Genomic DNA, 16,768 nt, shown 5'->3' with positions numbered 1-16,768 from the left:
ATCGTGAATCACAAACTATAGAAGGAAAAGTCTAGTGTCTCTATACATCAAAATCTAACAAGGAAGATACAGAAAATAATGGACATGAGAAAGAGTAGAAGGGGACTCCGAGGTCTGCGGACGCGGTAGATGTACCTTAAAGTCTCCAAAGTTGTCCCGACTCACTGATAGTGCGGCTGATAAGGTGCACCTAGATCTGCACACACAAAAATAAATGTGCAGAGAGTAGCATGAGTACACCACAATGGTACCCAGTAAGTGCCAATCCTAACCTCAGTCGAGTAGTGACGAGGTCAGGTCAAGGCCCTACCGTAAAAAAATATAATAAATTAAACAGTAAAAGATATAAGTTAAATTTATAGTAATACAATTAAAGAAATTCTCGAAAATTTAACAGTTAAAGGAGCCCTCGACTCAGAACAAAGTAAGCACAATGGGAAATCTCCCGGGATGCCGTCCCGTAGTTACGAATAAAAATGCAGTACAGGGGATCTCCCGAAGTACGTCCGTAGTCCCAAAGTAAATATGTAGTGCTGGGGGATCTCCCGGAATACGTTTGTAGTCCCAATTTAAATATGCAATGCTGGAGGATCTCCCGGAATACGTCTGTAGTCCCAAAGTAAATATGCAGTACTGGGGGATCTCCCGGAATACGTCCGTAGTCCCAATTTAAATATGCAATGCAAGATACAATGACAGGTATGGCCTCGAATTATACAGTTTATACTAATCACAGATAAGGAAAATAGGGATTTAACTAAGCGTGGCGCACAAAATATCAATTAGGCAGTTAAAACACGTAAGCATGCTTTTCTAGTCTAAACTAAATAATTAAATATTATTAGTGCAATTCAATAAGAGAAACCATTTATGATTTAAAAAGGATAAACAAGATTTTTGCAATAATAGCATGTGTACGTAATCGTCACCTCACGTACACGGTGCCCACACACCAAATAACATCAAAATATCCTAAGGGGAAAGTTCCCAACACAAGGTTAGGCAAGCCACTTACCTCGAACCAACCTCAATCAATCGGTCACAATGCCTTTCCCACGAATATCCGGCTCCGAATGGCCCAAATCTAGCCAAAAGCAATTACATATCACAAATACAACCATAATAGACTCATCTAATTAATGAAATCAACACTTTAACAAAAATTATGAAATTAACTCAAAAATTGCATGTGGGGCCCACGTCTCGAAATCGGGTAAAAGTCACAAAATACGAACACTCATTCACTCACGAGTCTAACCATATAAAAATTACTCAAATTCGACAACAAATCCCCTTTCAAAACTCGAAATCTTTGTTAAAGAAGTTCTTCCAATTTTTTCCCAATTTCAACCCCAAATTCCAAAATTAAATGATGAAATCAACCATAGATTAGTGGAATATAACCATAAAAGAGTTAAGAATCGTTACCCAATCGATATCTCTGAAAATCCTTCAATACCTCGTCCAAAATCCGAGCTCCCAACTCAAGTTTTTTATTAAAAAAAAAATGGCAAAACCCCCGTTTTTGGAGACTTTAACATTGCCTAGTGATTCCTTAATCGCGATCGCGAAGAACAACTTTGCTGCCCCAGAAATTAACTATACGCGATCGCATAAAACACCACGCGAACGCGATGCTCTGGCTTCCATACTCACGCGATCGCGAACGTCCTCATGCGATCGCGATGAGCAAAACGCGTGGCCCAACTTTGGTCCACTTAACCCTACGCGAACGCGACCTTTACTATGCGTTCGCGAAGCACCATCTCACATCACTACGCGTTCGCATGCCCATGTCCGCGAACGCGAAGAATAATTCCATCTTCTGCCCAGCTAAGCCTACGCGATCGCGGATCACCCTACGCGATCGCGTATATGAAAACCAGAACTCAGACACCAGAAAACTTCAGCAACCTCCAAATTCCAAAAAACGATCCGTTGGGCGTCCGAAACTCCCCCGAGGCCCCCGGGACCTCAACCAAACATACCAACCAATCCTAAAACATCATACGAACTTAGTCGAATCCTCAAACCACATCAAACAACGCTAAAATTATAAATCATTCTCTGATTCAAAGTTAAAGAACTTAAAACTTTCAAATTCGACAACCGATACCGAAACCAACCAAACCACGTCCGATTGATCCCAAATTTTGCATACAAGTCATATTAAACATTACAGACCTACTCCAACTTCCGGAATCAGAATCCGACCCCGATATCAATAATTTCACTATCGGCCCAAAACTCCAAAAAATTGACTTTCGCCATTTCAAGCCTAAATGAGCTACGGATCTCCAAAACATAATTCGGATACGCCCCTAAACCCAAAATTACCTAACGGAGCTAACAGAATCGACATAATTCTATTCTGGAGTCGTCTTCACACAGTTCTGACTACGGTCCAAATTCTAAGGCTTAAGCTCTCATTTAAGGACAATAGCAGAAATAAATATGGGGAAAACAGTTAATAGAGGATCGGGGCTATTACTCTCAAAACGACCGGCCGGGTCGTTATAATTTTCTTTCTCGGTTTGTCCAAGAGTTAATCGCTCGCATAACTTTATACTCTTATATATATATATATTCTCTTTTTTGCTTTTTTCGGGTTTAAATCTGATAACTTAGTAGGAGTAGTATTATTCGAAAACCCACATAACTTAAAAGTACTATTGATATCATATATCGTGCATTCTTTTTTATTTTTTCCTGAAGTTTCAAGCATTTTGTGTTATTGAAGGAGCAAAAAGATATCTTGAAATCAAGTCATCATTTTTCTTGAATCAAATTCTATTATTATAACTTTCAAATGTTGTTATCATCTCATTTTATTCTTACTTCATAGTTATATATTGTCTTTTATTCATTTATTAGAATTTAAATATGCCACGAAAAATATGAATCAAGTTATTCAAAACTAAAATAAAAGAGTTAAAAACTATTATAATACTGTCCAAAATATTTTTAGGATAGATCGATTATAAAAAGTTATTAATAATTTTGTATATCAAAATATTAGAATATATATATATCACGTACGTGTGTGTGATTTGTTTTTATAAAAAATAAAGTTTAGGGCCTCTTATCAACATTGGCTTTAGGCCACAAATACTGTTAAGTCGCCCCTGAAAAGTACTTTTGGCTTGGGAAGAAGCTTGGTCAAACAGACTATTAATATGTCTCCTTTCAAGATTTAATTTATTATTTTGATTAATTTGAGAAAAATGCAAAGAAAGGTTTTGGAACCCACTAAATATTAGTAGTATCTGAATACCAAATGGTTGATTTTATTATCACTTCCTTTTTCCAATTTAATTTTGAATATAATTGTGTGTAAACGAGAAACCTAGAATTAAAGTGAATGGAATTTCGGTGTTTTCTTGAATGGTAACAGACAAGATTTTAGAAAGAATTATGTGTAGCACTAACGCATAACGTATTGTCCTAATTTTATCATGTTTTCCAAGCTTTGTTCTTGAATTATGTTGCCATCTAAAAAAATTGACTATAGTTGTTTCACATTATTTATCAAAATAATATAGAGAATTCATAATCATATCATTGAGTCGTTCTACGTACTCTGAATGCAAGCTTATCTATATTCTATATTATTATAAAAGTATGAATAAAATGTTGGATTACAAAAATAACCTTTTAATATTAAACATAATAACTCACAATAAAATGACATAATCGAAATTTTAGACATTAGCCTTGTAATCCTATTAGTTTTATGATATAATACTACACGTTAGTAATCCTACATGATTATCTTTAGGAATCCTGTTAGTATAATTATTTCCGGGCATAGATATTAGCCTTGTAATCCTATTACTTTTAGGATATACTTCTTAAAAAATTCTTATTACTAATTTACTTTGAAAACATGTTATATTGTCCAAATCCATTCAGAAAAAGGAAAGCATATATTATTATAAAAGTACGAATATAATATTGATAGATCAAAATACCCATAAAATATTAAACAGAAGAACTCATAGGGAAAAGACATAGCTGTAATAACTTTTTTTTTGGACTACAATAACTTCTATGTTAATTTTTTTAATATTTAATATTTTAAAATTAATACAATCTTGTCTATTGAATTCTTATTAAAAATATGTAGGAAGGTTTAATAAAATTAATTTCATAAGAATCCTCCATATTGGTAACACCTCCATACTTTATAATATTCAATACCAAAAAAAAGTAATGCCAAACGGACTACATAAAGCGTTGAAATTGAGAAAAAAAACCTTACGATAATATATTATTATATTATATTTGAGCTGCTTTCCTACTCAAATAATTTTTTTTTATTAATTTTTCGTGTAATATAGAAAAATATATCAAGTTATTAAAGAATAACTAAGAAAATTTTTAAGAATATAAATGTGTGAGAAAAGAAAGAAAAATATTGGTAAGAGCCAACACACTAATGATTTTACAAATATAAAGATCTAAAAGTGGAATGTCATCGATCTTTTTACTCTTCGAAAATAAAATTTATGGTGGATAAAATTATAATAATGGTTAAATATTCAAACATGAGATGAACTAATATTAAGAATCTAAATCAATAGAGAATAAATTATATTTTATGTTAAAACCAAATAATTAAATCTTTCAATTAATTATTTAGCAAGAGAATTCAATTAAATTATTTTTTAAATTCATCATATGAGTAAAATTATTTTTCAAATTAAAAAAAAATAATATTAAGAAGGACATACAAGTGTTTGAGGAAGCACAATCAAAGCTAAATCCTAAACAAGAATAAGCTTTCAAGACTATATTATAAAAAATCAATCCTGGTATAGCGGGATTATCCTTTGTAGATGCCTCCGGCGTAATCGAAATAATATTCATATGTCATGCATTACTTGCAAATGTCATATCAAGAGGCATGGTATTGTTAGCAATAAGAACAAGTGGTGTACCAACAATGATTTTATTATGAGGTCGTACAACTCACTTTAGATTTCACAAATATATCAAATCAGATCAATAGTACTAAATTTATAAGGAAAACAAAAGTGATAATATGGGATAAAGTGCTTTTGGCTAAGCGTCATACGATCGAAATAATCGCCCACAGTTTTAGAGATATATTGGATATCGATAAACCGTTTGGTAGAAAAGTAATAGTTTGGGAGGTGATTTCTGTCAAGTACGATCAGTAGTTCCAAAAATGACCAAAACAGAAATTGTAAAAGTTAGCTTGCCAAAATTATACTTATGGCCTCAAATGAAAATATTCAAATGACAAGAAATGTAAAAGTAAGAAAATATCCAACATTCAGTGACTTCTTGCTTCTTGTCGAAAACGAAGAAGAGTATCCAATAAAAGATGATTTGGTTCTTCTAGAACACTTGGTTATCAACCCCAATGGTAATAATAGTGCATTTAATAAGGAAAATATTTCCATCATTAGATTAAAATACAATTTGTGTAAATTACATGATAGAAATTAAAGAGCTATCTTAGCTAGCAGAAATGAATATGTTGATCAACTAAATAAAAGGTTTATTGCTAAGTTTTATGGTAAAAATAAAATATTTTTCAGTTTTGACTCAACACAAGATGATACTAACAATAACTACCAAGAAAAATACTTAAATACTTTAATACCAATTGGCCTTCTACCGTACATGTTTGTTGTCAAGTTCATTATTTCTTACGTATGTTAGTGTCACTATATATATAATAGACTAAGTTAAAATTAATCTTCCATTGCATATAGGTTTATGCTCATCATGCTACTCAAAACTTAGATCCGCTATATAGCTTATGCAATAGTACACATATGGTATATAGAAGTTTTGATAATAACGTCATACATGCAAAACTTATGATACTGGTCAATATGCTTCTAAGTATGTATTTATCCCCGAATTCAACTTTCGTCTTCCGAAACTAAAGAATATCCTTTTAAATTTGTGTGAAAATAATTTTCAGTATGTTTATATTTTGTAGTTATAATAAATAAAGAACAAAGACAAACATCCTAAATATTGAACTATATTTATCACAATAATAACCAAAACATTAGAAGGAAACATATACAAAAAAAAATAATGTTTATAAAAAAGTGTTCGGTAAGATACCATCACATTAGATACTTTTAAACTACAATACTTAATTATCTACTAAAATTGATCATTTATTTAATTAAATTTTATTGTTTCTTTATATAAATAAATATTTAAATCATCATGTGTCATTTATTAACGTGTAACACACGTTTATAGATAATAGTAATCTTGAAACATACCTTACAATGAAGACATAGAGTCGCACTTCTTATTACAAGCTCTAATTGAATTGAGAATATTACAAACTCTCCCTAATATAAGTACTTCTCTCCCAAAATCGACAAAATTAGGAATAACAATAACATTATTTAGTGAAGAAAAAATGTTTATTAAAGAATACTAGTATTAGCTACAATTTGCCTTCTACTTCTTTGTTATCTAAACTATATTTGAGCAAAATCATGTGAAAATGGTGATCACCAAAAAGCGTTATTCAATCTTCAATAGTAGGATCAAACGCCACATCTCCATCTCCACGGCCTTCACCAGCTCCGCCACCAAAACCACCCCCGCCGTTTTCATCGCCGCCTCCTCCTCCACCTCCGCCACCGCCACCACCTCCTCCATTGCTACCTGATCCACTACCCCAGCCAATTCCAAACCCCTGACCAGATCCACCATTCACACCTCCTCCTCCACCACCGCCGCCACCTCCACCACCACCTCCTCCATTGCTATCTGATCCCTTACCCCAACCACCTCCCATCCCCCCACCAAATCCACCATTCTCACCTCCTCCACCGCCACCGCCACCGCCGCCAGCAATATTTCCGATAATTTGGTCAATTCCGTCAAACCCGGGGATGCTTCCAGATGGAAATTGTAGAAGCTTCCTTGCAAATGTTGTTTGCAAAAAAACACACACAACAAACAACGGAACCAATCTGCTATACATCTTTGCACTTGCTGTTAACACTACATCAAAAAGTAGCACAGCTTAATTATTAAAAACATTTAACTGTCTAAACACTATTATTACCGCAAAAAATAGAAAGACAAATGTAATTATGTTTCATATTTAGCACTAATATAATCAATATTAACAACAAATTAAGATGAGAATGGTTTCTTACTTTGGCTCTTCTCGTATGTGTTTTGCACTGAAATTACCTCAGAGAAGAGCTAAGCAATTGGATGAATAATTTTGAGATGTTTAGGACGAGTTTAAATACTATAGAGTAGTGGTAAAGTAACAGTACATGGTTGGGGATTGTTAATGAATGTAATTAATATCTCACATTTACAAAAATGGAAACGCGAGAAGCATAGAATTGAATGTAATTAACAGCTTGTTTGGATGGCTGTCACGTATCGTTTCATAATGTATCGTATCGTACTGTATTGTATTGTATTGTATCGTTTGATAAATACAATGTTTGAATAAATTGTGTCATTTACTATTGTTTCATGATATCACGCACCAGCAATATGAAGAATAAACTTGCAATATTATAAAGAACAATTATGATACAAGGTAAAATTATTATATAAAAAGGTAGGGTAAATGATAAAATAAAATTATTTAATAATAATGAAGGGTGAGATTTAGAGAAAAAGACAAGGTAACGACGCGACCACACCAAATCGATCGTTACATAAAATGATACATTTCGTCGTTATGTAACGACGGATTTAACGATACGATATAATAAAATTTAAGTAACAATCAAAATAAATATCGTATTTAAAGTAACAATACGATACAATACAATGGGTAACAACCATCCAAACAAGCTGTAAGAGAGGCATTATTATTTGTCATTCATTGTGAGAGTAAAAACTTACATGTTCTCTTTAGGGTTGTTTGGTTTATGGTCTAGTTATGTGAAGATTATAATGCAAATTAATATTTATATTTATATGGTGAATAAATAGTACAAGGATTACTATGCGATAAATAAGAATATGTGATTTTTTATGTACATATAGCTACGTTATTAAAGAAGTAGTGCTAATTTCTCCTTTTTAGAATGGCTCCAATGGCTAAGCTGTCGTCCTGAATTTTTTTTTCCGTATGCCGGGGAAAGTACACCCTCACCGCAGCTGCCTGCTTAAGACTAAAAGCTAGTAGTGAACTCAAGCTTAGAATCTGTTGAGCATCTTTTGCTCTGGTGTTTTTGCTCAATTGGTTTGGGACCGAATCCAGGCGTTCCAATTCTGATATTCCTTTCCATCCGTTGATCGATTAATGTTTTACCTAACTAGCCTTAAAGGTAACTTAAAATCCTCAAGCTATTCTAGATACGTTTTCTCGGAATTTTTGCTTTCATCTTTTCTTATGATAGTCTTATTCATGTTAGTTATATGGTGATTGTATTAATTACAGAAGATCTTATACACATTATATAACTGTACGGAATTTTATACGCAGCTCTCATGATGCAAATATTATCACTCTCCATCTAAATAAGCAAATGTCTATTACTACATCATTCAATCTTGCACCAAAGTAATCGAGTGGCAAATTTTTCAATAAGAATAGTGCACGTTGAGATTTACATAACTGTATCTCTTTGCTTCATTTTAGTATATTCATCAGAAATAATTTAGGACAAAAGCAGATTACAAAACTATGTATAGTAAATGCTTGGACAGAGGAGGAAGTTCTCCAAAGAAGAACCAACAAGAAAAAAAGGCGAAAAGAACGAAAAGGAAGAGTGGGAAATATACGGAGACAAGTGGTTTTCCTATCCCCTGTCCTCTTAAAACAGAAATTATACATACACAAGTACATATCAGTATATCAAGGTTCCAGCTTCAGCGAAACCACTCTAGACTGCCTATTACGCTTGGCAGCCTTCGTGAAGATTATAGAGAGACATGATGGGGCCCACCAAGGTCGACGGACTCTTTGCTCTCCTTTCAAGCAAGCCACTGCACGAACGAATTGAATCAATAAAGACGTACGAAACGTAATAGCAACTGTAGGTTGAAATAAAACAGCATTGGTCATCCTTTAAAGCAGCGGAAGATTCACTCATGTTTATCAATGCTTGGTATTAACAACACTCTTGATATAGTGATCAAAACCGGATCACAAAGCTGAGTCCGCAACATCTTCAATGTCTATGTATTAAGTAAATCATGCTTGTCAACCTTATGATTATGCAAGAGAATTGCTATATCGAACTATTCAAAGGCATTGACGACCATACCACTATCATATCATATTCGCGGCCTATTATATCAAGAGGTCACCGTTTCGAACCCGATTGGGCCCTCAAGAGAAGGGGAGCCTTGGCGTAACCGGTAAAGTTGCTGCCGTGTGACCAGGAGGTCACGAGTTCGAGCCGTGGAAACAGCCTCTTGCAGAAATGTAGGGTAAGGCTGCGTACAATAGACCCTTGTGGTCTGACCATTCCCCGGACCCCGCGCATAGCGGGAGCTTAGAGCACCGGGCTGCCCTTTTTTCCCTTTTTTTCCCCTTCCCAACACGAGCTAAGAGATCTCTAACTTCACACTACGCGAAAAGATTCTTAACATAACAAAGAAACCAGCAAGTCTTTCATCAGTCAAAGCTGATTTAGCACAAACGATGTAACCACCTTAATTGCACTATTGGACAAACAGAAGAGACGGTGGAAAAGCACTGGACAAAATTTACATCAATAAACTGGGATTACAGATAAATTGAGGGAGAGAGAGATGGAAGGGGAGGGGAATAAATGCACCTTTTATCCTCCTGAGCTCCTTGCACAGTGTTATGAAGTCTCCCCATTTCATGTGACACCTTCTTATAAACCGTAGTATCTGTTCAGTCGTGAACATGGACATACCCTCCAAGTACTCTCCATTAACACCATTCTCTTTGAAAATCTGACGATAGCCACCGAGATTTATTTCTTCCAACCATAAGCCAACATCCTGCCAACAAAAGTAGCAGCATAAATCAGGCATTGCACAAGATACATTCTCTTTTCATGTTGTTTATTCGTTGAACAAGATACATTTCCTTTCTGTGTGGTTCATTGCCACCCCTCAACCATTGAAAAGAGCCGGGGGAAACAACTCCACTAATACCTAGGGGCGCAAGACAACTTTCCCAACTGTCTGCTTTGTTTTACTACTTATTTTTAGTTTTTATTTGGGGTCGGGTCGGGCAGGGGGGCAAGGAAGATATTTTTCAAATGGATAAGTGTGGACCATAGCCCCAGGAGAACAATTTTGAAGTAAATATCTGGATTCATTTCGATGAAGTAGTGAATAGCAAACTAAAATGTCATACATGGCAAGAGGACAACAGAAAGCTTGCAAATCCTGTAATAAGATGAACACACTCATTTCAACGTAATAGTTACATAAGCTCAAAGAATACTCGGTGTAGCATCTGTTATAAAACAACAACAACAACAACAACAACCCAGTATAATCCCACTAGTAGGGTCTGGGGAGGGTAGTGTGTACGCAGATCTTACCCCTACCCTGGGGTAGAGAGGCTGTTTCCAATAGACCCTCGCCATCCTTCCCTCCAAGAACTCCCCACCTTGCTCTTGGGGTGACTCGAACTCACAACCTCTTGGTTGGAAGTGGAGGGTGCTTAGCATCTGTTACAAAAGATTTGAAAAAACAAGAGAAGATGGTATCTCCTAAAATAGTCAGTCTTCAATCTTAAGTAGAAAGTCAGCCACTTCAAGGAATTGATGCTAGCCCTACACATGTGCATCCTCTTCAAAGAATGATGAATTACTATAGATGTTTTTAGATACTCGTTGATGCTTCCCCTTGATCAAATGAGTAATGATGAACTCCAACGAATCTATCCAGGTTTTTGTCATGCTTGAATTTGATCTTAAGACTTTCATGTCACTACATAAAAGGTAAATAAAGATATCTGCATTGACATTTACCTGCAAGGTATATGTGAGCGACTTTATACCTGGAGGTCAAAATAAGCCTGCAACCTTGGCAATCATGATATCCATTGCATAACCCTCCTTCACGAATGAGAAACTCCTATCCACCTCTTTAGACTTCCACATGCTTGAATTTAATCAAACGACTTCATGTCACTGCTTAAAACTGTTAAAGTCGAGGTAAATAACGATGTCTACCTCACCCTTTTATTTGCAAGGTAACAAGAGCAACTTACCTGTATTTCAACAAGCTTGCAGCTTTGGAAAAAATGATATACATTACACATCCCTTTGGATGAATGACGAACTTCTAACTACACCTCTTTAGGCTAAGCTTGAATCTGATTGTATGACCTCCATTCCACTACCTGAGAAGTAAGGACACCTAGAGTCTACCTCATCCGGTTTAATTTGTATATCCTATGCCGCTTCACACCAGGAAGTAGAAACACCTTCAGCTTTGGCAGTCATGACAACATTATACTCCCTCTATCCGATGTTAACTGGCCTTAAGTTAATTTATGATGGCAAACTTAGATTATTATTACTAGAGCTCTTAATTCATTTACTTTTTTTTCCATAGTCTTTAAGTGCTTAACTATTACCTGATTTTGGGCTGATACTTTCTGTTTCTTTGTGACCTTTGCATCTTCTTGATGCCTTTTGTTAATGATATTTCACTTACTTCATAAAAAAAAAGTGCCTAACTATTACTCATCCATCCCAGCTAATATGCCAGCCTTTCTATTGCCACCAGGACTTTGGCCTAGTAATAAGAGTGCAACAGGTGATGTGTCGGTTAGGTGCATATCATAGGTTCAAACCCTATCACAAACGAACCTGGTATTTAAGAGGAGATGGATAGAGGGGTGGCATTATTATCCTCTGAGTTTCGAACCATGTGCCACTGTCCCTCGGAGATTTTCCATTTATCGATAGGTGTGTTGGTTAATTTTGTCACAATTATAAGGTAAATGTTGAAATTTGTTAATAATCATGATGCAGAAGACATCAAAATCTACTAACAAGAAGATTCATTTTTGATGAGTCAGTCGTCAAATCTTTTGTTAAAAGTCTATCTCTAAATTAAAATTGGCATATGATACATGAGACCCTCAATATGGAAGCTTATATGGATAACCAAGCTCCCTATAAAAGTAATTGGTTTTATCTGGACAAGCATGTATGAAGCCTGCCTTACTCAAGACAACCTCAGTAGAAGAAGTATTGTTTTATGTGCCAGGAGGAATCTGAGAATGTGAGACATTTGTTTCTTCGGTGCACAGTAGCAGCTGACATATGGAACATGTTTTTATCAGTTTTTGGACTTGCCTGGGTCATGCCTTACAGTATCAAGGATGCTTATGAGAGCTGGTGCTCATGGAGAGTTGGGAATTCCATAAAAAAAACTTGGCAAATGGTGCCTGCTACTATTTTTTGGTGCATCTGGAAAGAGAGAAATCGCAGATGTTTTGATGGGATTTCAACTCCTAATCACTCTCTTAAAGCAACTTGTCTAATCAATCTATTTACTTGGTGCAACCAGGCCCCTGTAACTTGCTTTGAATCTTTTTTGGATTATGTATGCTCCTTAGTTATTCAGTAAGTTTTTTGTATATGAGCAGCCACACTTTTGTTGTATATTTTTGCTATGCATCTTCTTGATGTCATTTAATGAAATTATCTTACTTCATCCAAAAAAAAAACATGAAACCTCAAGGAGTTTCCTTTATAGTGGCTACATGGGGTTGTAAAAGGAAGAAAGGTCCCACAAGCTACAGTATATACTACTAGGATATACCTAACTCACCATATCTTTCCTCAAATTTCCCATAACTCACAGATTCTAAGAATCCAGACCCAAATTACATGGAACTTGCAAACCCAAGGTTTAGAATGGAGCTGCCAATCAGCCATGGTCGTACAAACAGCCTCACCAAAAGAGGCCTAGAGTGAGCAACCCATTTACTTCAAACAATAATGTGACCTTAAGTACTTTAAATGTCACACAAACACCGTCATGGATGATGTCCTTGCTAGTTTATATGGGAAAGAAGCTAGAAAAGGGTCATTACTATCCATGTGTTTGACTAACTGTTCCCTTCCCTTTACTGTGTTTTGGTATGCATTTCGCTTTGTTCCCCTTTGATATCGCTTCTCACTTATTTCTCAGCAAGCAGTCTAAGTTATTGTACCCTTTCTTAATGTTCTTGTTCCTTCCAAACTGATCATAGAAAAGAAAACATTCTTATGATTCATCAAATTCGATGTAATTAATATCCGCCATATTTACTGTATTTCCTTTTCATAACTGCCGGTCTTTTTGATTTCCTTGAGCTGAGGGTCTATTGGAAATAACCACTCTACCTTCACAAGATCGGGATAAGGTTTGCGTACACACTACCCTCCCCACACCCCACTTATGGGACTAAATTGGGACTGTTGTTGTTGTAATATCCGCCATATACCTACATTTACGTACTTTAAGGAGACTCAGGATTGCAACACAGTAACAAACTCACTTCACTAGTAACCCCTAGTATAATTCTCATGATCATGTCCGCTATTCTAAGCAATTTATTTATTCATATGGATTTCCAATGAAGGATAATATTGGAGCAGCGGTAAAGTTGTCTCCTTATGACCTATAGGTCACGAGTTCGAGTTGTGAGTAGGCTGCCTAAATCACATAGCCTCTTGGGTGCAACCTATCCTCGGACCACTGCGTGAATATGGGATGTTGTACACCGGGCTGCCCCTTTTTATGGATTTCTAAACCCTAAAGCCATAGCAATAGGCAATAGAAGAACTCTTTTTCATAGTCCAGAGTATACTGACCAAGGTCAAAACTTTAACAGCAATGGCAAAAGAAAAACGATAAAAAATGCATCTTTTAACCATTAAAACCTACAAATTAAAATCATTGGATTATCAGAAAAAAATCTCATCATACTACAACAACATAATATGTAGCCAATTTATAACAGTTTAAATCAATACAAAACCTAATTATAAATAGCAGTGACTCACAAGATCTGGGATTATGATAAATAATAAACAATCAGGAAAAATAGGGAAGAAAAAAGCAGTTTACCTCAACAGTCCAAATGAAGAAATCAAGAGGCTCTGGTGGCCTTTCTTTGCTCATAGAATCCAAATATACAAATTCCCCTACCCAAAAGAGGAAGCTGAAAATTTCACAGAAAAGCAAAACCAAGATTAGATCAAAAGATATTTCCCATTCAACCAATAATTAACTACCAAACAAACACATAATAATAACAATAATAATATACCTAATCACCCACCTGTTTTGTTCAGCTGTTCTATTTTAGGATTTCTTTTTGGATTTCTATGTTTGTTGCAGAGAGTGAGAGGAGCTTTTAATTGGGTTTCCTTTTTTTGCTTGATTTTACTCGAAGTGTAGCGTCAGCTGTGCTTTTCTGTAACCACGTGGGCCCGACAATAGGTCCCGTTGACCATTATTAGCATTTGCTAAATTATATGTTTGTGTTTATGCTTAATCCACGCGATTTCTCGCTGACTTGCACTGCACGCGCGCACTTGCCTTGGAAATTTTGGCAATGAGTAGACCTTTTTTCTTTTGGTTTAATCATTCATACTCACTAAGTAAATTGAAAAAACAAAGCACTCTCTATATACTATAAAGTGATATTTCATCCTCACAACTCGAACTCGGATATTTTATCCTTAGAGCTCGAACTCGAATATATCTAAAGGTTCTCCAATGTTTTGATGTTGCAACTCATTCTACATTACTCTCATTGTGTCAAATTTATAATAAGTATTGTAACTTGAATAAGTTCTCAATTAATAGTTAATGGGTGTGATGGGATGATTTGAATCCTTTCACCTTAATTGAAGGTTTTGAATTTAAACTCTAAAAGTTGATAAACTTATTAGTAAGGAGCATTTTATCACGATGCAACTCCGAATTATTATCATTTAGTTATGCGTAGCTAATTGTTAATTGTTAAATAGAAAAAAAAGGGAAGTTATTTGATACTCTTTTGCAGTTCTTGGAGTTTTGCTGCTTCGTTCCAGAGGCAAGAAATTACGATGGATGGACCTTCTTTTTATACCATTATTTATATTTTGACCATATTAAGAAAAGATTAGAAAAATAGCCCCATGCCAGATTCTTAAAGCAAACTCTTGACAATCGCCGAAATTTTGAAACACCAGATATTTGTCTACAATGCTAAAAATTTGTGGCAAGATCCTAACAATCGCCAGATAGCCAGAATTTATCAGCATTGTAGCAAAATCCTAACTAGTACTAACAGGTATGGCGGGATGTATGTGTTTGACTAAAAACAAATGTGCAGACCCACCGTCTCGGGTACTGCGCCTTCTATGCGTACCCTTTCTAAGTCAGCTATACTCTCTCTATTCTTCCGTTGGCGGAAGAATTCTATCGTTATTACGATGTTTGCTCTGCTCAGCTTGCGCCATACGTTTACAAGCTTATACGGATGTTTGACCAAATTTGTCGAGCTGGCCGGAGTCGAACTGATGCTTCGACATTTGATACATCTCTTCGCCCTGAGCTTTTATAAGGGGGACGATGTTAAATCTTCGACACCGAGGAGGCAAGTGCTTGGGGGTGAAGATGGACGACAAGGCCAACCGCCAATTCTGGTTCAACTTCTTCTTCGTCAAAACCGAAGACGTTGTGGCTAATGTCGATGGTTTTGCTAGAGGCTTGAAATTATACTCGTAAGTACTTGATCTCCCTGTATGTATTTGACTTTTCTCCTGTGCCCAGTCGTGGGTTTTGACTTCTCGTCCCTTTCTCGTGTAGCCAAGATTTTGCCTCCTCCTTCGCTCGCTGACATTTTCGATTGGGTTGGTTGACTTCTTCCTCATATTTTAGGGATTCGTGAGTAGTCGGGCTTCTTTAAGAAGTTTGGACCTGCCCCCCTTTCAACTGGTAAGTTTCTCTTATTATTGGCATCCCGGGTCTCTTTTCCTCTTATTCACCTTTGCTGACTTTCCTTATCCTTGTGTTTTTCTTAGCTTCGGCCAGGGGATCTTGAAGGAAGTCTAGAGCTCTCGCGCCCTTGTTCCGTAAGAGGAAAGCTGATGCGTCCTCGGCTCCCGCCCATTTTATGACTGCGGTTGATCCTGTTCGCGCCTCCATCCCTCATGTTGCTGCACTGGTATCTATTCCCTCTTTTTCCATAGAGACTTTGGCCGCAAAACTTCGGCTTCTCCTTCGTACCGTCTCATATATGACGAAGACGAACCATTGCCTGGGGATGGGGACTTGATGCCTCGTAAGATGATGATTGTTGGCGTCGTCGGAGAGGGGCCGATGGCTACTGATGTAGGAGATTTCAGCTTCGACCTTCGGGAGACGGCCACAGTGATTATCGAGGAGAGCCCGGAGGCTAATTCTGAGGTCGTTGGCTCGAAGAATACGAATGTGCGACCTATTGGGGATGCAGTCGAAGACGTGATGGGCCGTCACGGACCTGCTTTTCTAGGACGAGTTGAAGCCTCGTCTTCTGGTGTTGCGGAGGATGCGCCTCATTTGGCGGATGACAGAGGCGAGGCCGTATTCGAGGAGGATGTCGGATCCGATTCTGACATGGATGCAGAAGAGCTGAGGATGATTGGCGTGGGGCTTACTCAGCTCGAAGTGAGGTTGGAGGGCGGTTCGAGGACTATTACGATCCCGATGAACCGTAATCTTTTCGTGGATATCTAGAAGGTTATCCCTTCCCTTGTCCTTCTTAGTTCTGAGATTGAAGGAATGACCCTCAAGAGTATAAATGAACGTGACTTATCGAACA

At 36.4% G+C, this 16,768-nt stretch overlaps 2 protein-coding genes across 2 annotated transcripts; both read right to left on the bottom strand.

Moving 5' to 3' along the window:
• Positions 1 to 6,203: 6,203 nt before the first annotated feature.
• On the bottom strand, positions 6,204 to 7,555 carry LOC142168731 (uncharacterized). Its single transcript, XM_075229579.1, has 2 exons — positions 7,170 to 7,555; positions 6,204 to 7,011 (listed from the first exon to the last, which is right to left on the bottom strand). Coding segments are annotated over exons 1-2 (483 nt in total). The 5' UTR covers positions 7,171 to 7,555; the 3' UTR covers positions 6,204 to 6,529.
• Positions 7,556 to 8,590: 1,035 nt separating this feature from the next.
• LOC107789999 (uncharacterized) lies at positions 8,591 to 14,412 on the bottom strand. The gene is made up of 4 exons (XM_016611885.2): positions 14,258 to 14,412; positions 14,044 to 14,137; positions 9,768 to 9,960; positions 8,591 to 8,970 (listed from the first exon to the last, which is right to left on the bottom strand). The coding sequence occupies exons 2-4, from the start codon at positions 14,095 to 14,097 to the stop codon at positions 8,840 to 8,842; spliced, it is 378 nt and encodes a 125-aa protein (XP_016467371.1). The 5' UTR covers positions 14,098 to 14,137; positions 14,258 to 14,412; the 3' UTR covers positions 8,591 to 8,839.
• Between the last annotated feature and the right edge of the window lie 2,356 nt (positions 14,413 to 16,768).

Source organism: Nicotiana tabacum, chromosome 2, assembly GCF_000715075.1.
Source record: "Nicotiana tabacum cultivar K326 chromosome 2, ASM71507v2, whole genome shotgun sequence".
Lineage (NCBI taxonomy): Eukaryota > Viridiplantae > Streptophyta > Magnoliopsida > Solanales > Solanaceae > Nicotiana > Nicotiana tabacum.
Note: the sequence above shows the minus strand (reverse complement) of the source record. Positions and strands in the feature narration are given on the sequence as shown.